General features: G+C 40.1%; 1 protein-coding gene across 7 annotated transcripts in view; it reads left to right on the top strand.

Annotated features, from left to right (window-relative positions):
- The first annotated feature begins 272 nt into the window (after positions 1-272).
- Positions 273-22,064, top strand: part of ubr5 (ubiquitin protein ligase E3 component n-recognin 5) — a 41,211-nt gene continuing 19,419 nt past the window's right edge. For 3 of the 7 annotated variants that reach the window (XM_062398454.1, XM_062398452.1, XM_062398449.1), the window contains exons 1-28: positions 273-490; positions 3,558-3,602; positions 3,722-3,803; positions 6,703-6,779; positions 8,112-8,231; positions 8,808-9,087; positions 9,269-9,428; positions 10,033-10,182; positions 10,842-11,053; positions 11,194-11,310; positions 11,444-11,554; positions 11,737-11,891; positions 12,618-12,735; positions 12,833-13,017; positions 13,722-13,831; positions 14,140-14,252; positions 14,361-14,507; positions 14,654-14,765; positions 14,903-15,057; positions 15,167-15,364; positions 15,604-15,814; positions 17,269-17,395; positions 17,539-17,690; positions 19,915-20,010; positions 20,301-20,424; positions 20,573-20,670; positions 21,479-21,636; positions 21,928-22,019. In XM_062398454.1, the coding sequence (XP_062254438.1) occupies positions 429-490; positions 3,558-3,602; positions 3,722-3,803; positions 6,703-6,779; positions 8,112-8,231; positions 8,808-9,087; positions 9,269-9,428; positions 10,033-10,182; positions 10,842-11,053; positions 11,194-11,310; positions 11,444-11,554; positions 11,737-11,891; positions 12,618-12,735; positions 12,833-13,017; positions 13,722-13,831; positions 14,140-14,252; positions 14,361-14,507; positions 14,654-14,765; positions 14,903-15,057; positions 15,167-15,364; positions 15,604-15,814; positions 17,269-17,395; positions 17,539-17,690; positions 19,915-20,010; positions 20,301-20,424; positions 20,573-20,670; positions 21,479-21,636; positions 21,928-22,019 (3,767 nt within the window). In that variant the 5' untranslated portion in view covers positions 273-428. The remainder of the gene's footprint in view (positions 491-3,557; positions 3,603-3,721; positions 3,804-6,702; positions 6,780-8,111; positions 8,232-8,807; positions 9,088-9,268; positions 9,429-10,032; positions 10,183-10,841; positions 11,054-11,193; positions 11,311-11,443; positions 11,555-11,736; positions 11,892-12,617; positions 12,736-12,832; positions 13,018-13,721; positions 13,832-14,139; positions 14,253-14,360; positions 14,508-14,653; positions 14,766-14,902; positions 15,058-15,166; positions 15,365-15,603; positions 15,815-17,268; positions 17,396-17,538; positions 17,691-19,914; positions 20,011-20,300; positions 20,425-20,572; positions 20,671-21,478; positions 21,637-21,927; positions 22,020-22,064) is intronic. The other 4 variants (XM_062398453.1, XM_062398451.1, XM_062398448.1 and 1 more) reach the window with 2 other exon arrangements.

The following is a 22,064-nucleotide window of genomic DNA, read 5'->3' as shown; positions in this document are numbered from 1 at the left end:
TATGAAGAGACAACTGTCCTTATAGTGCAGTAATAAACCTGCAAATTACTGCAGGTGCTGGATAGTGAAAATAACCGAAGAGATGCTTCACAGGAATGGGGGTGAAAACAAAGACTTCGGCATGTCACGGGGTCTTTGAGATTACATTAGTGTTGCCTTTCTTCTCGAGGCCAATCCCATCCAATTTAACACATTTCCTGTTTGTGCTCGAGCTCCAACCAGCGGAGCGCTTACATGTGTACTAATCAACACACAGGAGAAGAAGCTTGGTAGAGTTAAGATGGCGGCGTGTGGGTGAGGAGGCTAGGATCGCAACTCGAGGGTTTTCGCCATTAAACGACGCCTATGAATCCACATATATACACTAATTGATAGAGAAATATTTTCCACATCGTCCACACGTTTGTGTGTGATTTTTGATTGACCCCATGACATCTATACACTTCGTGGTTCACCCGTTGCCCGGGACCGAGGATCAGCTCAATGACAGGTATTTCATTGCGGCCCGTGGAAAAGAAGAATGTAAATCGATATGTGTGTGTTAAGCTTGGTATAGCCGAGTGAAACTGTATTGATGATCGACGTTCACATTGTCATGCGTCTGGATTCGGGTTCGGTTTAATTAAATGACCCCCCCAGGGTTGAAACAAGGCCCGGCATCTTGAACAATCCTCGTTAGCTTGCTGCTACCTAAACACTCGCTCCAGTGCTAGCAGCTAGCCCTTCAACTTGCTAATTTACGACTAGCTAAAACTAGCAGGCTGTTTCCTTGGTTCTCTGGAAGGATTGGCTCCCAGTCAAAGTTGAGATAGACAATGCGGATTGGGGGATGGGAAAAGAGGGGGAAATAAGGGTCGTAAAATACAACGTTATTAGAACAAATGCGGGCTTTTGTGAACACATTACACGTACAGCCATTTGACGTATGTCAGTGTTTGTTTTGCGGGCGTCTCGTTGTGTATCACGATCAATGAAGTAGCTAACGACAGCTAACCGATTGCTAGCTGCTAATGCTAACAGCCTAATTCGCTACCACGCTCTCGACTATGCTAAATATTTGCATCCCAGGTTGTTTTTTGACACAGTTTCTTATGTGTTAAGTCTAACGATTTGCTTGCTAATGTCACCGTATGTTACATCGTTTGTCTGTTTTTAATTGTACGCACTGAGATAAATGTGAAATATTAAGTGATGTACACTTAGCTAACATTGCATTCTGAATAATCCCGTTAACGACTTTAATATGGAGTCAAGTCATGGCTGTTCAAAGTGTACACGATGGATCCTAGGTTCATATAATCACTCATTTGGATTATATTCATTGTTACCCACTCACAAAGTAACTTACAGCATACACAGGCAGTACATTTAGACTGTACCTAATATTGTGACTAGTGACATGCTTCTGGCATGCATCACGCAGCCTTTAATGTGCTTTCATTTGGTAACGTCCAAACTGAACAGATTATTATTACACAGTAGGTGTTGGGAGAAACTTTCATTAAATTGTGTTTGACCTGTATTTTGGCAGTGTGATTTATGGTAAACCTATTTATATCCATTTGAAATTAAACTGATTAATGAGCTGGTCTACTTACACACAAAGAGGCTGAGAAGTTGTATTGTTTTTATATTGACCTTGAGATATAGGCTCAACCTTTTGCAGGTTGGTGTGTTGTCCTACTCTGGGGTACCTGCCTTTGACTAAATGCAAGGAAAGCTCAGTTTACTCCACTGGTTACATGTCTTATAAAAAATGCCGCTCAGACATCTTGCTGGTACGGTCCATTGGTTCCTTGAAGAGGTCATGGTTGTTTCATCCTCAGGCATGCATGCTATTTTGCATGCTACAGTCACCATGTGCTGCTGGGAGGCCCTCCTCCCCCTTCCCCATGAAGGAACTTGCAGTTGTCAAAGCAGTTATGTAGTTTATCTGAAATAAAAAAGGGTAAAGGCTAATGCCATTACTTGGTAACATTTGCATCTCATACACTGTTTCTGAGGAAAGAGAAAGTACTTTAAGTTAAAAGGTTGTCTTTAGTTCTTGTGCATTCATGTGCAATAATTGTAGTATTTAAATTGTTTGACCTGGCATTAACAAGTGAATAATATATAAGTGATAGCATTTGTTCACCTGTCATTTACAATTAAATCATTGCATTCATGACAACAGATACATCAGTACTTCTGTTTCTCATGACCACATGTGGAAGCAACATTTTGCAGAACTATATATTTAAGATGATAGCATAGGCCAAAATGATTTTCCTGGTTTGTGAAGACTAGTCACAACACAAAATCAGGATACAATACATCTTAGATCAGCTACTGTATGTGGATTAATCACAATCAGATAACTGCAATACCTCAACACTGTAAAGCATGAATTGTGTTACATCAAATGTAAACCTACAGTTTGTCATAAAGGAGATTGTTGTTCTGTATTAGCTATAACTGTGAAAGATTATTTTGCAGGAACCACTTTAAATGTTAGCTTACCTTCATTGTTTATGCTGAAGATTTCCAGTGAACACCAGTAGCCAAGCAATTTGCAAAACAAGAACAAGTAAACGATTATACTAAAAGTTCACAGCTATCCTTCAAATTTATAGTTTTCAGAACATTATTCATTGTATGTAAACAGTATAGACACTAATGTTGTAATGGCAGTCTTGAGACTGGCAATATCATATTTACTCCGGAGATATTTATATTAGGTTCCAGAAGTAAAAGTCCTATTTGTTTTCTAAATGGGCAGTGTTAGGTATCTGGCAGATGGAATTAATCTACGGAAAAGATGAGCAGGCATCACTTGTGATTGATTCATTAATCTGTAAAAGAATAGGGAAAGTTGGGTTGGTTGTTGATGAGGCAAGAAGCTAATGGATGTACAGAACTAAAAATCAAATCATATGAAATTATATATGATATAATTTTTCCTCAACATCATCCTAGGTGTTAAGCAATATTAAATACTTACAAAAATACTCATATGACAGGTTTTTTTAAAGTTTCATTTTGAATTTCAGATCCCTTGTTTTGTGTTTTTCCACAAAGGACAAAAGAGCCACATCCTGTTTTATCTGTTGTGGAATTAAGCACTCTGTTTATCTTGACTCACTATTTGGTAGACAGTGCAGACCTGTCTTGCAAACTTTTGCTAAGAGTTGGTAAAGGGAACTATAGCCTGACTGTCGGCTTTGGGCATTGTTTGTCGGCGTAACCCTACAAGGTGCATCGCAGTGAGACACCCAATGATTGAGCAGAAAATTGTTAGTCTGTCGATCATTTCTTTTTTGCTTTGGAAATACTTTTGAAGCATACATTTTTTTTTGGTCAATGATGTTATCATTATAGCTCAGTGTAGCCTTGAACCAATATGACTGAAAAGGTGCACATGAGTAAAAATAATTTCAATATTCATTTCTGTAAAAATATTTTGTGAAGCTTGTGGTTCATGTCAGCAATGTGTTTTTAAATAACATAGAATAAATTACTAATTACAATTAGTTTTTAAATGGTTCTTATTTGTATTTTTGTCTTCATCTTCTTATCAGGCTCCGTGAAGTCTCGGAAAAACTCAACAAATACAGCTATAACAGGTAAGCGTGTGTCAACATTGTTATTATATTCTGCTTTGTACAATGTGAACTTGTAAACAGTATCATGTTTTAAACATTATCTACTGTGTTTTTGCTTGTTTGTTTATTTTCCAATACAGTCATCCACACCTTAGTTTGCTGGAGCAAGCCCCCCTGAAGCAGTGCGTTGTTGGTCCAAACCATGCCGGATTTCTCCTTGAGGTAATACTATATGACATTACAGCATGAATCAGTAAGGGACCTGGAGTATATGATTATTATCTGATGTCCAATTTAAATAAATAAATAGTATATAATAGAGATGAGCCGGATACTCGGCTGAAACGAGTATCCGGTACGGATAAAGCACTTTTGCCGAGCACGAGTATTATACGAGTAATACGAGTCATTATCTGTGCTCGGACTGAATGAAAATCCTCACACAGCGTCACAGCGCTCCTCCCCTTCACACACCGCTCTGCTCACTCACTCACAGAACAGCTCTCTGTCTCTCTCAGTCACTCAGGTTTGCGGGTCTTTTCGGTTAACGTTTAGGGTTTCTTCAGCTTGAAGTTTGTTTTTATTTCATTTTGTACTTACTTATTAACCAGTAGAGTTCTGTTAAACGTGGGTTCGTTCAGACGTGGTGCTGGTAGAAAGCGACTCGTGTTGCGTCTCTGCCTGTCGGAGATTTTTTTTTTTTTTTTTTTTTAAACAGTTTTTTTTTTTTTACTTCACGCATTAAGTGTCTGACTACTCTCTAGCGTCTGGCTACGCTCTCTCACTCTCTCTCTCTCTCTCTCTCTCTCCCTCCCTCTCTCTGCCAGTCGTTGGAGTTTTTTTTTTTTTTTTTTTTTTTAAACCGTCAGTTGGCTCTAACCAGTTTTATTTTACTTCACGCACTGAGTGTCTGACACATTCTAGGTAGTAGTGGTATAAAAAATATTACAAATTAAGCTACACACACACACACTCCCCCTCTCTCTCTGTCTCTCTCTTACTCACTCAAACACACACTCACACACACACACACACCCACCCACTTCCGGGTTAGGCCCCGCCCACTCAGAGTACGGATACGGATACAGATAATTCATATGGTTAACAGATACAGATACAGATAATGCTGTACTCGCTCATCCCTAGTATATAATATAATAGGCAGATTTGTATTCTTACTGGGTCACTATATTCAGAGAACCTCTGGCTTAAACTATAAAAACAACAGGTAACCTGCCTTTCTTTTAGTTGCTAACTGTTAGTTGTGGACATAGGTAGATGGATAGGATGTGTTGGTTATATCCAGGACATCACCCCAGTTAGAATAATCCAGTTTAAACAGGGCTGTTGACAGGCTGAAGAGGCATGTAGTAATTTACCTCATGTTGTTTGCTTTGACCGAAACATCATTCAACTGGTTCATGTAGATGGCACTGTGTTCAGGAAGTGTTGTTGCTTTATGCAACTGTGCATTAATAAGCCCCTCTCACAATAGTTCATTAATGTCTAATATAATTTGGTTGTAACCTAAGTTATATCTTCCAGTATGCCGCACCTTTAATGATAAATGTTTTGCTGTGTAGATCCCTCATTTGCTGATAGACTTGCACCTAGTCCCCGATATTGTGGATATTTTGCAAACCAAACTTTTCTTTCTGTGTTTGGGCCTCATGTCCACATGCAAACAACGTTTTAAGTCACTAAAACTGTGTTTTTTACATACACCTTCCTAATTGCAGATTTCCTTCTGTTTCGGTTTCTATATATGTTTGGGAAACAATTATGTCATAGCTTTGCACACATCAGTGGTTGCTTTGTGTAATTGGGTTAGGGTTAAGAAACTAAAAGAATTAAAACAACAAGAATGTATATACATTTGCTTCGCCCAATATTACAATATTCTTGGATCACTGGATAATTTTTGTAGACTTTATAGCTACCTACTGGCCCCGGCTTACTTTTTTGAGTGTCGTATTTGTGTTTCTTGCCTGGACACTTCTTTGTAAAACGCAGGTTGTGTGGGTTGGAGATCTTTTTTAAATGTAGGGGAAAATATCCACAGTATTATAGACGAGGCCTTAAACTTGTGTGTTTTAAGTGTTTATTTATTTATATAGAGATAATGTAAGTTTTTATGTCTCACTTAATATAGGTTTCAATCCTTGATCTGATACATTGCCCTCAACATGACAGTGTGATCCCCTCACCCCCACCCCCCACTCTTATGGAGTTTTCAATTATGCCACTAAAAATGTATTGCACGTATTGCACTAAAGGGGACATTTTCAATACAAAAATGCTTGTGACACCATTCAGCAGCATGACAGTAACACGATTTTTGTTTGTGGAACTGAAAATCAGTTGCTTTCATGGCTCAAATGTGTGCTTCTTTCCATGTTTCCTTTCTGAAAGGTAATGTTTTGGGTACAATTTTGTTGACTATCAGCTTTTTTTATTTTTGGTGAATGGTTCATTGATAGTTGACGATGTCCTGCCATCAGAACAACATCCAACAATGATTTCATACTTTTCAAGGCCACACTAGGTGTTAGATATGCGTCTGAAATAGGCTGTTACAAACTGAGAAGCTGCCTGCTCCAAACCTTTCAGCACAGCTAATGTTTTGGTCCATGCTGATGAAGAAGAAGAAGAAGAAAAGCTTCAAATTGTAATCTCCTTTCAATCACCACAGTTTCGGGTTGCTGGGTAGCCAGTTGAAACAGAGTATGGCAGATCGACTTTGAATTGAAGCATTGGTTCATGTCAGTTTGTGAAATTGCTTTTTTCTGGGTCTTTTTTTGGCTTACTTTTTTGAGTGTCGTATTTGTGTTTCTTGTCTGGACACTTCTTTGTGAAACGCAGGTTGTGTGGGTTGGAGATCTTTTTTAAATGTAGGGGAAAATATCCACAGTATTATAGACAAGGCCTTAAACTTGTGTGTTTTAAGTGTTTATTTATTTATATAGAGATAATGTAAGTTTTTATGTCTCACTTAATATAGGCTTCAATCCTTGATCTGATACATTGCCCTCAACATGACAGTATGATCCCCTCACCCCCACCCCCCACTCTTATGGAGTTTTCAATTATGCCACTAAAAATGTAATTGCTACTCTTTCAGGATGGACGTGTGTGTAGAATCAGCTTTGCTGTCCAGCCTGATCGCCTGGAGCTCAGCAAACCGGATGGCAGTGATGGGTGAGGGACTCGCATATGAAGGGATCTGTCCCGGCAACTGCTTTAGCTTTGGTCATTGAGTTGAGACACAGATGGCTTTTGGGGATGTCTAGTTCACAATGCACTGAGAATGTTCAGGCCTACTGATGGTGATTTCTGTGATTTGAATTCCATTTGGCACTTGTGCCGTGTGAGTATGAATCACTCTGACATGCTTTCACTTCTAGAATAATGCTCACTCTTTGCCTCAAAGTTTTTCATTTATCAAGAGTGTAACATAAATATGAATTCCCCACAGGTCTTTTCTCCAAAAGTCTTTTATTCTGCCTCCACCCCCATCAATGTTACATTGCACTAAAGGGGACATTTTCAATACAAAAATGCTTGTGACACCACTCAGCAGCATGACAGTAACACGATTTTTGTTTGTGGAACTGAAAATCAGTTGCTTTCATGGCTCAAATGTGTGCTTCTTTCCATGTTTCCTTTCTGAAAGGTAATTTTTTGGGTACAATTTTGTTGACTATCAGCTTTTTTTATTTTTGGTGAATGGTTCATTGATGGTTGACGATGTCCTGCCATCAGAACACAACCAACAATGATTTCATACTTTTCAAGGCCACACTAGGTGTTAGATATGCATCTGAAATAGGCTGTTACAAACTGAGAAGCTGCCTGCTCCAAACCTTTCAGCACAGCTAATGTTTTGGTCCATGCTGAGGAAGAAGAAGAAGAAAAGCTTCAAATTGTAATCTCCTTTCAATCACCACAGTTTCGGGTTGCTGGGTAGCCAGTTGAAAAAGAGTATGGCAGATCGACTTTGAATTGAAGCATTGGTTCATGTCAGTTTGTGAAATTGCTTTTTTCTGGGTCTCTGTAGTAATGATGTAATTGACTGACTGTATTCAATTGTATGATGTAACAGTATTGTACTAAATGTGATTGTATTATTTTGTTGGAAAATTGACATTTAGTCTCATTATAGTCCCTGTTAAATGAAATTCAGAATTTAACCATAGTCACTTTTGGTTAAACTTATAAGATATCCCAGTTTAAGAAATCGTAAAGTAGGAGCAAGCAGTCGCAGGCCCACAAACCCAAGAACTTAAAAAAAAAAGAAGGAAAGTCTTAAAGGAGGAACGAGTTGCAGCCAATTCTGATTCCCATGGGGTGTTGCCATGCTAGTCTCCAAAATACCCATCCTGTTTCATGGAATTAATATTAAAAGAAATATGAATCCTGAACCAAGGGGTATAATTTGACAAATGCCTGGGGTAAATTTGGTTTCTGTTAACCCAGGTCCTTCTGGGGCTCTCTTCAATTTGTAACTGATCTCCCATCTTTTGTTTCCAGTTCAAAGTTGAGCAGTGGTTCAGGGACAGGAAGGAGCTCCAGGCCAGGCAGGACTAGTGATCCGCCCTGGTTCCTGTCTGGTTCTGACACACTGGGCAGACTGGCAGGCAACACCCTTGGGTAAGTTCTGGCAGGGTTGACCGAGACAAATGGTCCTATTAAATCTGTGTTTAGAGCATAGCACTTAGGGTTGCCATAAAATGTAATAGATGAAAGTGTCCACCAAATGGCATACATCACCAACAGTGCTAAAATTGCAGTATGTAGTTTTCTGTGTGCTCTTGCATGATTGACCACTGAAGCCTTGATTTCAACAAAATGCGTTGACGCTCCTTTTAATGAAGTTGTGCAGAACTGAAAGAGCTGCAGAATAACCCTCTAAGCCTGCAACCTTAAAGATTTAATGTTGAATGGAAACAAAATAAAATCATGAGCATTGTATTTATATTTGATTTATATTCATGTTATATCGAAGCCTTTCTCCCACACTAGCTTTAAATGAGAAAAAAAGGCCACTTGATAATTTCTTCATCTTTTGTAGGTGTTGCTGATGCAAAACCTTTTCAGCCCTGTCTCTTCTGTCACAAAGGCTGAATCCTTATGTATCCAGATGTGTTTGTTTTTAGTCTGCTCTGTAAGCCAGATGGTATTTTTTGGCAGTTGTGTCTGACCACGGCCTTGCATTGTATGTAACAGGAGTCGCTGGAGCTCTGGTGTAAATGGAGGCAGTGGAGGAGGTGGAAGTGGTGTTGGAGCAGGGGGAGGTGGAGCAGGAGGTGGAAGCAGTGGAGGTGGAGGGGGCGGAGGAGCAGGAGGAGGTGGCGGCACGTCGGGCAGGTCGTCAACAGCGGCTCGCGATTCCCGCCGACAGACCAGGGTGATCCGTACGGGAAGGGATCGTGGCTCGGGGCTTCTGGGCAGCCAGCCACAGCCAGTTATACCAGCTTCTGTCATCCCTGAAGAGCTCATTACTCAGGTATAGAATACTCAGTGTTTACACCTTTTTCATGTTACAATTAGAAAATTAATGCAACCATTTTCTATCACCTTTTAGTTATATAAATTATCCATACAATAACACATTTACTCACTAATATTTAGCCAAAAATTTGTATAAGTAAAATATATTTAACTTTTGCCATGCCACTTTTCTATAGGCCCAAGTAGTCCTTCAGGGGAAGTCCAGGAGTGTGATCATTAGGGAGCTACAGAGGACCAACCTGGATGTCAACCTTGCTGTCAACAACCTGCTGAGTCGGGATGATGAAGATGGAGATGATGGAGATGACACGGCCAGCGAGTCCTACCTCCCTGGAGGTAAAAAACATGTTCAGACCTGGTATTAACTTTCAGCCTGAAAGATCTGATCACACATGGACAGCTTGAAAATGTGTCCTGAACTTATGACCATTTCTGATCAGATCTCGTTTTGCCGCTTTATATGCAAATATACACTTTTCTGTTCATGAAGACCAATTTCAGATTTTACCCAGTCTGAGTTTTCATATGCGTCTCTCAATGTGTGAGAAAGGGAGAGCAGAGTCAGGAAGGATTGAGCAGTACTTCACGTTCGGACTGCTTTAAAATGTCGACCCAAGTCTCCTAGATCACCCCAAATATTTGGTTTGAATGATTTTTGAGGATGCTGAAGTGAATGGGATTTGTGGTTTTGTTTTCATTTTTTTTTTTGGTGTATCAAAAAGGGTATCGAGAATCATGGAAACTTCATGGTATCTGTACCGAATACTTCATTGTTTGTATCGTGACATCCCGAGTTGTTTCAAAAGGATTGACTTTAATTATAATAAATTAATAAAAATAAATTAATAAAATATGATCTAGGATTTATAGATCCTAGATCATCTGTTATTTTTGTAAATATTTCTGAAACTTAACATCATATTGTCTATGTCCCATGCAGAGGACCTGATGTCCTTGTTGGATGCAGACATTCACTCTGCCCATCCCAGCGTGATTATTGATGCTGATGCCATGTTCTCTGAGGACATCAGCTACTTTGGCTACCCCTCTTTTAGACGTTCCTCACTGTCTCGCCTGGGATCCTCTAGAGGTAAGTCAATAACTCGCCCCTGTCTTAGAGAAGGAAGGGTGTTAAGAGAGGCTTTGGTGCCTGCACTGGTGATGGCATTTGTTTTCAGGGATGTAGCTCCAATGGATCTAAACATAAACACAACAAAGACATTTTCAAGTTTTTGGAGGTTAAAATATTTCCTCTTTGGAAAATATTGTTAGTGAGTTTTTATGCTAAATTTGTTGAAAGAAATTAGTTTTTGCTTTATTGTTGGGGAAAGCTTCTCTTCCTTCTGGTCAGCTGGTTTTTGTAATAGATGTTACAGGCTATAAATGTTTGGTATTGTATGGTGCATGGGGGTCGTACATACTGTGAGCTCTCTGAGAAAGGCCCGCTAGGCCCACCTGTCTAGGCAGTCTACTCTAAAAACCTACCTATCCCGTTTTAGTCTATACGCATGCTTTCTTTCTCTCTATCCACTTCCGCTTCTACTTCTCATTTTAACATTTGAGCGTGCAAACTGACTCACTCACCAATATAATTTAGATTCAATCTTCAGGTTTGCAATTTTGATTTGCCTTACTGTAATTCTAAAGACTCTTATCTCTCTCTCTATATATTCTTAAAACTATGTTGACGGGTCTTTCCCAGAGAGTGGCTTACTTTTATCCCACTGGTGTGACCTTATTGCATACCAGTTCTCCTTCTTCCCTTAGAGCGTGACTCAGAGCTGTTGCGTGAGCGTGAGTCTGTATTGAGGTTACGCGAGCGCCGATGGCTGGATGGGGCCTCGTTTGACACGGAGCGAGGCTCCACAAGCCGTGAGGGCGAGCCCAGTCTGGACAAGAAGAGCATCCCGGTCCAGAGTCCTGTCTCCCTGGGAGAGGAGCTCCAGTGGTGGCCTGATAAGGTAAGAGGCACACAAACGGATATCTTGATTTAAAAAAAAAAAAAAAACTGATTCAAAACCTTGGCCATGACATTTCAATTGGGGATCGGAATTCAATTAATTTATCACACATTTATTAAGATCTCATATTTCCTTTTCAGGATGGTGTGAAGTTTGTAAGCATTGGAGCCATGTTCTCTGAGATGGTGGCTGTCAGCTCGAAAGGAGAGCTTTATCAGTGGAAGTGGAGCGAACCTGAACCCTACAGGAATGCACAGGTGATGAATTCAACTTATGAATGTAAAACTAAACAAACTATCTAAATGGTTTTATTTTACTGAAATACAACTTGCAGTTATACCTATTTTATTGTAGCATGTCTAAAATATTTCTTAATATGTCTGCCTTCAGAATCCTTCCATTCATCATCCGCGTGCATCATTTCTGGGTGTGGGCAACGAGAAGATCACTTTATTGTCTGCCAATAGCATCAGAGCCACTGTAGCTACAGAGACAAACAAGGTAGAGTGTGATGGCTCCATGGCAGATGGCTATTTCTGCTTTGTTCATAGCAAAAGTTTTTGATCACATGATCATCTGTGTAGCCTAAGCTGTCAGAGTAAATAAATGTTTTTTTATTGTTAAGTCACAAATATTTCTTAAATAAATTGCTCAATAATTCATGTTTGTATTTGGGGGTGTAGGTTGCCACCTGGGTGGACGACACACTGAGCACAGTGGCCTCTAAGTTGGAGCACAGTGCTCAGGCTTTCCCTGAGTTGCAGGGAGAACGCATGGTGTCACTGCACTGCTGTGCACTATACACGTGTGCACAGCTGGAGAATAGCCTCTATTGGTGGTGAGAAGATGAATATACATGTAACAGTTTAACAATGTTATGGTTTTGTTCAGGTACCAATGCTATTTAAAACAGAATTATAATTCCATTCAAAGTCATACAATTTAATTTATGTAGTATTCAGTGATAGAGAGCACACTTAAAACAAATGGTTTGTTTGTATAATCATAGGCAGAAGAGCCTGTGGTCATCTTTTGTAATTATAATTCTATTATGCAAAACACAAACCGTATTATTACCATTTTTAATACATTGTCTGAACTGTAAGCATCCCCTGGAAATGTGTTCATACACATGTTCCAATAAGCAGACACTGCTTTAGTAACCCATCTTTTCTTGCTTAAATACACCTGTAATGAACATTGTGAATCCTCCTTGAGACCAGACATTTAGCCTTTGATTTAATTTCATTTATCCTTCATTTAACCGGGATGGTTCCATTGAGGTACAATATTTATTGTGCAAGGGAGGCCTGGCCAACACTGGCAGCAATGGAATAAAAACAATTAAAATATTATACAAGCAGGGACAGATAACACACACATATGTGAAGAACATACATGAAAATTACAAGGCCCACATTAAAAGGAAAGACATAAATCTCTCTGAAAACAGAGCAGATCGAAGTCTGTGTCAATTTCATGTGAGATATCATTTAATTGAAGTCAAGGGAAGGTATAGATTTCAGTGATGCTCTGCCACTTAACCACTTGCATTTGTCTGCAGGGGTGTTGTGCCTTTTAGTCAACGGAAGAAGATGCTCGAAAAGGCTAGAGCCAAGAATAAAAAAACAAAGTCCAGTGCTGGCATCTCCTCAATACCCAACATCACCGTGGGAACACAGGTAAGACACAATTTTAAGACTTATGACTCATGTGAGTTGTGCAGGTGGTGTAAAACAAATTACTTGCTACTAATAAATGTACATCTTCCTTCCTTAGGTGTGCTTGAGGAATAACCCCCTCTACCATGCCGGTGCAGTGGCCTTTTCTGTCAGTGCTGGGATCCCGAAAGTGGGTGTCCTTTTGGAGTCTGTGTGGAACATGAACGACAGCTGCAGGTTCCAGCTTCGCTCACCAGAGAGCCTCAAGAATATGGAGAAGACCACTAAGACTCAAGAAATCAAGTCAGTGTAATTTTATCTTTCAAAAATCTGTCATGATTTCATCTGTTGGATGTGAATTGTCTTTCATTGTTCCATGTCATTTACCTTTTTGAGATTTGGTTCCCGCCCTTCTTTTCTAATCACTCAAATGTAGAGCTGATCTTTATAAAAACCTGCTGTATTAATATTTTTGTTTTGGGATAAACAGGGTGTTGCTTCTTCTGAGTTGTGTGATAATTTGTGGGAAGGAGTTCTCTCCTGTCTGCAGGCTGTGTGCACATGTGTCTGCTCGCAGATGAACTTGTGCTAGTAATATATTTGTGTCTCATAAACTCTAAAGCGAATCAGCAAACAGGTTCAGGTCCTAATAATTTCTGATTAGTGTTGGTGTTTATTGTTAATGTGAAAATGAGTGCCGGTCAGAGGGAGAATGGAGGAAGGACACTCAGACAGGAGACTGATGCGGTGACCTTAATGTGTGTTTGTCCTGATCCTGGTTATAATTTATGCAGGGTTAAATTATGTAGTGTTGAGACATTGCTAAAACATTAATGTAGCAATAAAAAACTTGACTCAATTATGTTCGTACTCTGCATCGATGCATCTAAGAATCGAGAAATGTTCCCACGTCTAAACCTAATGTTAGACCACATCAATAACGTACTTTCCTTGTATTTGTAGATATCATGAATCCAATAGTAAAATCTCACTGTCTGTCCCTATAGGACTGAAAGCAAGCCAGAGCTGGTGAAGACAGAGATGGGTCCTCCTCCCTCCCCAGCGTCTACCTGCAGTGATACCTCTTCTATTGCTAGCAGTGCCTCACTGCCCTACAGTATGTCATATTCCCTCTTGCTATCTCTCCCTCTTAACCTCTAGCTCTCTCCCTTTATCTCCAAGGCACAGAACCAATTCCTTCTACACTCTGTGCTCTCTTTAGTCCTTTGACATTGAAACAGATGGTGCACAGACTTTTATCAACTACTCCCTCCATTTTTCTGTGAAGGAAGTAAGGCCATCTCACAGAATATTTGGATGGCTTTTTACTTGGTCATATGAGCCATACAGCTAGCTGGCAGTTTTAGATATTTCAATCTAATCAGGAGTATAATTATAATTACCAATTTGCTAAATTACTTGCAGAGAGAAGGCGTTCTACTCCGGCACCCAAAGAGGAGGAAAAGGTGAATGAGGAGCAGTGGCCTCTCAGAGAGGTGGTGTTTGTGGAGGACGTTAAAAATGTCCCAGTGGGAAAGGTGGGTGCACTCAAATATGGTAATGCATTGGAATAAGATTAATCATCCCTTCTGTTTGTATTTCTGTGTCCGTTTTGACAAGTGGATGCCTTTGTTTTTCTGTCTTAGGTGCTGAAAGTGGATGGTGCATATGTTGCTGTCAAGTTTCCAGGGACATCAAGCAGCATGAGCAACCAGAGTACTGCTGCTCCCACTGACTCCGACCCATCATCACTGTTGCAGGACTGTAGACTCCTCAGAATAGATGAGCTGCAGGTACAGGCGTCGATTCACTATTGATAGTCTTTATCTCACTGCTTGGAGTTCAGTCTCTGGAGTATGTTTCTGTATAGTGCTGAAAATCTGTCCTCCTGACAGCGATATTCATTGCATTATTGTCTCCTTTAATCTGTTCCTGATAGGTGGTCAAAACCGGTGGGACTCCTAAAGTTCCTGACTGTTTTCAGCGCACACCTAAAAAACTCTGTATCCCAGAAAAGGCGGAGATTCTAGCTGTGAATGTTGACTCCAAAGGTGGGTCTTTGCTATGTGTTCCATCTTAGCATGTACTTATTTTTGTATCAATATTTGTTTAGTGTCTATAATTCTCTCTAGATTTTAGTTTACGTATGGACTATTACCCAACCTCTAAACATCTCTCCACCCTGCAGGAGTTCACGCAGTGCTGAAAACTGGTAACTGGGTAAGGTACTGTATCTTTGACCTAGCCACAGGCAAAGCTGAACAGGAGAATAACTTCCCTACTAGCAACCTGGCCTTCTTGGGGCAGAGTGAGCGTAATGTGGCCATCTTTACTGCAGGACAGGTAAGATGACCTATATTTTTTACATTTTGTTGCAGATAAGCATGAAATTTTTAGATCAACTTAATTTCTACATATTTAAAAGGTTGACGTTTTTTTCTTTTCTTTCAAGGAGTCTCCTATCATACTCCGAGATGGAAATGGCACAATCTACCCTATGGCCAAAGACTGCATGGGTGGAATACGAGATCCTGATTGGCTTGACTTGCCACCTATAAACAGCCTGGGAATGGGGGTGCACTCTCTGGCCAATCTCCCCTCGAACTCAACCATTAAAAAGAAAGCTGCTATTATTATTATGGCTGTCGAGGTAAAAATTATTTCATGAAAAGCACAAATAACGTTTTTGTGTAGGGATATTTTCTGGCCTCTAAATGGAATGTTTATCCTCAGCTCCACAATTTATACAAAGTCTGCCCACCAGTTTTATTGATACTGATAGATTACCATATATAAATACCTAAATACAATGCTCTGTCATAAGTGAAATATCACAGACAGCTAATGAGTGATCATAATAAACACCCAGTCATCTTGTCTCCCTTTCAGAAACAGACGCTGATGCAGCATGTGCTGCGTTGTGACTATGAGGCATGTCGACAGTACCTGGTGAACCTTGAGCAGGCGTTCCTGTTGGATCAGGGCAACCAGGCTCTCTGCGCACTTCTGGGTCACCGCTGTGATGGAAACCGCAACATTCTTCATGCTGCTGTCTCTGTCTGCTTCCCTGTTAGTAATAAGGAGACCAAAGAGGAGGAAGGTAAGCTGCTCTATATTAACATTTAGACTTATTTTTAAGACATGAAGAATGAAATGTTTCGTGATTAACTGAAATTCATGTCAGAGATGCAAAATGCACTATGGGCAGTGTTGTGCATGAACGAACGCGTTCATTGAACACGTTCACTTTTATGAGAACGATGAACTGAACGCACCTCAATTACAAATAATGCCAGGTAACTCTCCAGCCATTGGTCTAGAACTGTCACTTACCCCACCCCGATTGGTTCACTGACCCTCTGGAAATCCCAATACTTATTGACATGGTGTAGTTAGCTGAACATAAGTCATAACAAACACAGAGCAGTCAAACAGAACATAAACCTAACTACCAGTCTGTTACAATATAATCTGAGGTCTAGCTAAAACGTTACGGAATGTTTTCCTTCTCCTGAGGAGAGACGCTGTCTAAATCGAATGCTTGCCGTTGCCCAGTGCCCTTGAAATGTCCACGATGTAGCCTAACCTGGACCAAGTAACTCGACTTCGCACTACGTTACCCATGATTCATCGCGCACACACATGCACACCAAACAAGCAACATATTCCAAGTGTTTTCTTCTCTGGCCAGTGTCTCGGGTCCGAGCCGTAGTCTGGACCTCGGCTCACGGGTTATCTTGGCTGGCTGTCTGGCCCGTAACCAGCCGTCCGGACCGCTCCGTGAATAAGGAGGAGGAGATGTTTCTTTACTTGGAATGCGGCCACTTTATTTCTCGGATATACAGCAGGAGCAACACTCGCATCACCTCTAGGTGGTCCGTCACTTCTCGTTATAAACACACTTTTAACGTCTCTTCCCACAATACCCAGGTGCACTACATCACACACTACAAACTTTCCTTAAAGGGGCAGGCCATACCTGCAACACAACAGCTCTGGCCTCTTACAAAAATGGCTCGCTTGCCACCTTAAATGAAATGACCTGAACTATGAACTAGTTCAGAATTTAAATGGTGAACTATGAACGTGAACTATTCATATTTACTTGTGTGAACTGAACTTTGAACTAGTTCATGAGAGGTGTGAACTTGCACAACACTGACTATGGGTAATGTACTTTGTCTATTCGCCAGTCTAAGCCTTTAAATAGATTTTAAAAGCCATGTTTCTTTCTGCTTCAGAGGCTCAGAAATAAGTTTTAGTTTTTTTAGGAAGTAATTTCAAACAGTTAAGTTTTATAATTCTTATTTAAGAGGGTACTTTGTCATAAACTCAACTGGATTGGTAAAACCCTATGAGACTAATTTTGATTTGTGAGTGTGGGCTATACAAATACAATTTGATTGTTTCATTGATTGACTATTCATTTGCTGGCTACATTAACTTTTCTTTTCCAAATGCATCTGTTTTAAATGTAAGATGCACACACTTCTAGCTTGGAGGCTGCTCGCCTGCTTCTTCTGAGTGCTTAGTGTCTGTGCTGTTTCATTTCAGAAGCTGAAAGGTCTGAGAGAAACACATTTGCAGAGCGCCTGTCTGCTGTGGAGGCGATTGCCAATGCCATTTCTGTGGTTTCAAGCAACAGCTCTGGAAATAGGACTGGCTCCTCCAGCAGCAGAGGGTAAATAACCAGCTCCACTGATTTAGTTTTATCTTGCTTAATAGTTTTCACATAAAACTACAATACTAATTTAGTGCACATTTTCATGTTAAACATTGCCCATTTTAATTTGAGTGCCTTGTTTGACTTTTTGTGTCTTCCAGTCTTCGTCTGAGGGAGATGATGCGACGGTCTTTAAGAGCCGCTGGTCTTGGCCGCCATGAGTCCGGCCCATCATCCAGTGACCACCAGGACCCTGTGTCACCACCCATTGCCCCACCAAGCTGGGTCCCTGACCCCCCACCCATGGACCCTGGTCAGTGCATCTTAATAAGGGTCTTACACTGGCACATAGGGCTGCTACTATACACCGAATCCACAGTTCGGACCTCAGTCTTTTACCCAGGTTTTTTTTGGGGGGGGAGTAATAAGCATTTGTGGGTTTTAGTCTAAAGAACATGTTGGACTTGACTTCACATAAAACTACGTAAACAAAAATAACTGAAGAATAGGAGAGAGGTGCGTGTGCTTGTCTCACACAATCTCAATGTCCAGGGTTCAACCTGTGTGTATATGTACAAACTTTGTTTCAGTCTCCCGCACTAGACCAACACAGTTAAGTGCAATCCAGTTCTAACAACGAAAAAGAAATGCAGCAACAATCCATTCTGGGTTTTACTGAGGATCTTCCTAAACCAACAACTCAGGAAAGTAAACAGAAAGAGAAGCGTCCATGTCGCTTCAATAACAGTGTTCCTTAATACAATATGTACCGGACACGGGCTGGAAGACTTGTCACGGTTCCGTCTTCACATTTCGTGAACTGTGGACAACTTGACTGTGGTTTTGGTTAGCGAATCATTGCAGCCCTTTCAACCCATTAAAAGCTTTAATGGGTGATCGTGCCAATTTTCAGTCAGCTTTGTATAAGTACAAGAAGTTTGCTGGCAAATAAGGGGGAACTGTGAGTGCAGGCAATATGCAGCTTTGTTGTGATACAAATAGGGTTGGGTATTGCAAAAGTATTGCTTCAGTAGAAGGACAGACACACATCCTTGTACCGTGACACATTACCGTGTCCTTCCTACTCAATCCCCCGCTTACCTGCGCCCATTTTACATGTTAACAATAAACACTAATCAGAAATTATTAGGAAACGACAGTACTCTGTGTTTGTTTGATTCGCTCTTGAGTTTATTTCAATGACTTGAAAAACATTACAACATTTGAGCCGACACAAGACGGCATGTGATGTGCACAACCAGGACATCAGGCTTTAAGTGACAGGAACAATCTAGATTAATGATCCAACACCATCGATTAATAACTATTTAATTGTGATCATCACACTCACTCCCTCCTGCAGATGGGAGAAAAGTTCTTCCCTGCTCACTCAGCCATGTTAACAGATTTGAGTGTCTACACTGCCTGCCTAAATAATTAAATTTTCATGTAAGTTCTATAATGTGAGGTTTTAAAAGTCAATGAGTAATTGTGTTGAATAATCTTGATAACAAAATTGAGCAAAAATAATCGTGATTGTTAAAATTATTTTTGCCATAATCAAGCAGCATTAGGTTGTAGCAGTGAGGGAAATAATCGCTTCTATTTAGTATCGTGATATTTTGCGCACGCAATTATATCGATTACAGTAGCACAAGGTATTGCAATATTATTATTTTTTTATCTTTTGTAATACTTTATTTACAATTTTGCAATATTTAATTATATATGTGACAGCCACTGGCTGGCAAAGCATGACGAGGAGAGTTTAAAAGATACCTGAGTATTCTAGGCATGAGTGTCTGCTGAAAGGGTGTTCTAGGGTGATATAGTAACGGCCCAGAGGCGCATTTTAACATCTGAGCATGTTGACCAACTCCTTTTTCTGAACAAAAATGCCAATATTCCCAAATTAATTTAACATTTCGGTTCATGACCTTGCAGCCAACTGGACTGGACTCTAGCAGTTCACATTTTTGTTTATTTTTCTAAATTTGATTCAAGCTCTAGGTTACTCTTATTTATATGATTATTCTCAGGTTTATGTTACTCTCATGTCTGCTTCATGTTACTGTATTATATTTAATTCATTTTAAGTTATGTGCTGGGAGATCAGCGTTCATGTGAGAGGTCTCCTATTCAGAAAATAATTACAAAGGTCCTGTGTCCTGAATGTTCAAGGACAACGCTTTTGCACTACCCTCTTTTTTTTTTTTATAATGCATTTGAATAGTATTGGGGACATATATCGCAGAATCGAATCGCAACACTTGCAAAACTGCTGTATTGCAATAATATTGAATCGAGGTCCAAATATTGCAATACTATCTAATCATCACATTTTTGCCAATTCCCAACCCTACTAGGTTGAGGCAAACTGCAGCTACAGAGCTGGTTGAAAGTTTCTGATTTCATCTTCCCACTGGCTCTTTTCTACCTGCAACAACCAATTGGTGAATGTTTTTGCTGTAATTTGTCTCTTGGTCAGAGGGATCTCTAATTTTCAAATCACTCTTTTATTATTATTTTGTGAACAGATGGTGATATTGACTTCATTCTAGCACCAGCTGTGGGTTCACTCACCACTGCCTCCACTGGGACAAGTCAGGGACCCAGCACCTCCACCATACCAGGTAACGACATCTTCACTGAGCTGATGAGGGATGAAGAGAGGCTATTTTTACTGCTTGTAACAGGAATTTCAGTTGTAGGTAGCACGTGGTTACATCTCAGATCATACTCCAAAATCAGCTCACTAAACTAATGTGATTCTGTTAAACATATACTGATGATGCAGATAAAAATTGGGTATTGTATGTTGTCGTATTGTTGATAAATGGCTGCCTCACCAGTTGTCTTTAGCACCTCGGCCATTGTTGAAACAGGCTTGGTGTCTAATGAATTGTGTTTTCTATATAAACAGGACCGTCCACTGAACCATCTGTGGTTGAATCTAAAGACAGGAAGGCCAACGCCCACCTTATCCTAAAGCTGATGTGTGACAGTGTTGTTCTGAGGCCACACCTACGGGAGCTGCTTTCTGCAAAGTACGAGTCTTATTTAATGTATAAGTACATTCATCAATACTGCATTTTATTGCAAATTGGATTGACCTGAATTATCAGTTATCCATGTTATTTCCATATATATCCTTCCAAATTGCTCATGCAAATTTTTGTTGATGTTGTTTGACAGGGATGCAAGAGGAATGACTCCATTCATGTTGGCTGTCAGTGGGAGAGCCTACCCGGCAGCCATCACTGTTTTGGAAGCTGCTCAGAAAACGGCAAAGGGTAAGTTAATAGTGTAGCTTTCAGCGCACTGCTGTAAAGAGGGTTGCCATTCAACCCTTTAAGAATGGGTCATCATTTTGAAGATGTGTTTCAGATGATTGCTGATCTAAGCAACAGAAGTGATATTGAAACAGATTACAACAGTGTGTCATTGACTAAAGCACAATGAAGAAGTTTCAGATTCAGTCGGTATATGATGTGTTTGAGGAGGAGGAATTAGGGTGGCTTTGTTGGTTTAAAAAACAAAGTTCTCATGAAGTTTATGTAAACGGGAATAATGTTTTTATTTTATGTCTCTGTATTCTTTTGAGACCGAGAAATTCAACTTTTTTTCATATGTTGGCTATTCTGTCAGCTTTTCAGAAAACCCTTAAGGTTTCAGATGGTGGGTTTCAAACAACGCTTAACTTATAGTGATTCAGCCGATTTGACTCCTTAGGTCTTAATGGGTTAAATGGAGACTGCCATGGTTACAGACTTGTAGTTAAATGCCATCTCTATGTACATATTATTATGAGCAAGAACTCTGCATGTGTTGTGATGTTATCCTGAACAGAGAAAAGTGAGAAACTAAGTTTGGTGGCCAATCTGCCCAGCCACCTCTGTGAATAACTCAGATGCAGCATATTTATGTTGAAACTGATATAACCTAAACTGGTTAGGTAACAGCAGGAAAGGTTGATGTTAATTGTAATTTATATAAATTCAGACCTATTTTTGCTTCTATGCTTACAACAGCTAACTATTACGTTATAACTGGCATTCCTGTGTTTCTATCTTTTGCCTCTGTTCTTTGCCTTGAGCGCAGTTGGTGACCCAGGCATTACAGAGAAGGAGGATGCAGACTCTGTGTTCATGGAAATGATTTGCCCTTCTGGGACCAATCCAGATGACTCACCACTGTATGTTCTTTGCTGCAATGACACCTGCAGTTTCACTTGGACTGGAGCTGAGCACATTAACCAGGTCAGCTCTAAAGGATTAAACTGAAGTTTAGAGAAAAAACACTTTGTTCGAGCACCAGTGTGTACCACAGGTGTCAATTAAGGATGGGATTTTAATTTCAAATGTTAAGAGGGGCAGTTGCATAACAGACATTTTGACGTAAAATCAGAAGATGGAAAGAGTCAAATCAAAGTAGAGAGCACACATGTATTACACACATTAAGCCTCACTCATTTTGAAGGTAATGTTATTTGTGAATCTTTTCAATGTTTATTGATCACATGAGAGTTGACACACTGCCTTTGTTTTTAGGATATCTTTGAGTGTCGAACCTGTGGTTTGCTCGAGTCCCTCTGCTGCTGTACTGAGTGTGCTAGGGTCTGTCACAAAGGACATGACTGCAAGTAAGTCCTAGTTTTGAGTGTTACCTTATTTAGTCTCTGTAAGAC

Source organism: Platichthys flesus, chromosome 11 (genome assembly GCF_949316205.1).
Source record: "Platichthys flesus chromosome 11, fPlaFle2.1, whole genome shotgun sequence".
Classification (NCBI taxonomy): Eukaryota; Metazoa; Chordata; class Actinopteri; order Pleuronectiformes; family Pleuronectidae; genus Platichthys; species Platichthys flesus.
Note: the sequence above shows the minus strand (reverse complement) of the source record. Positions and strands in the feature narration are given on the sequence as shown.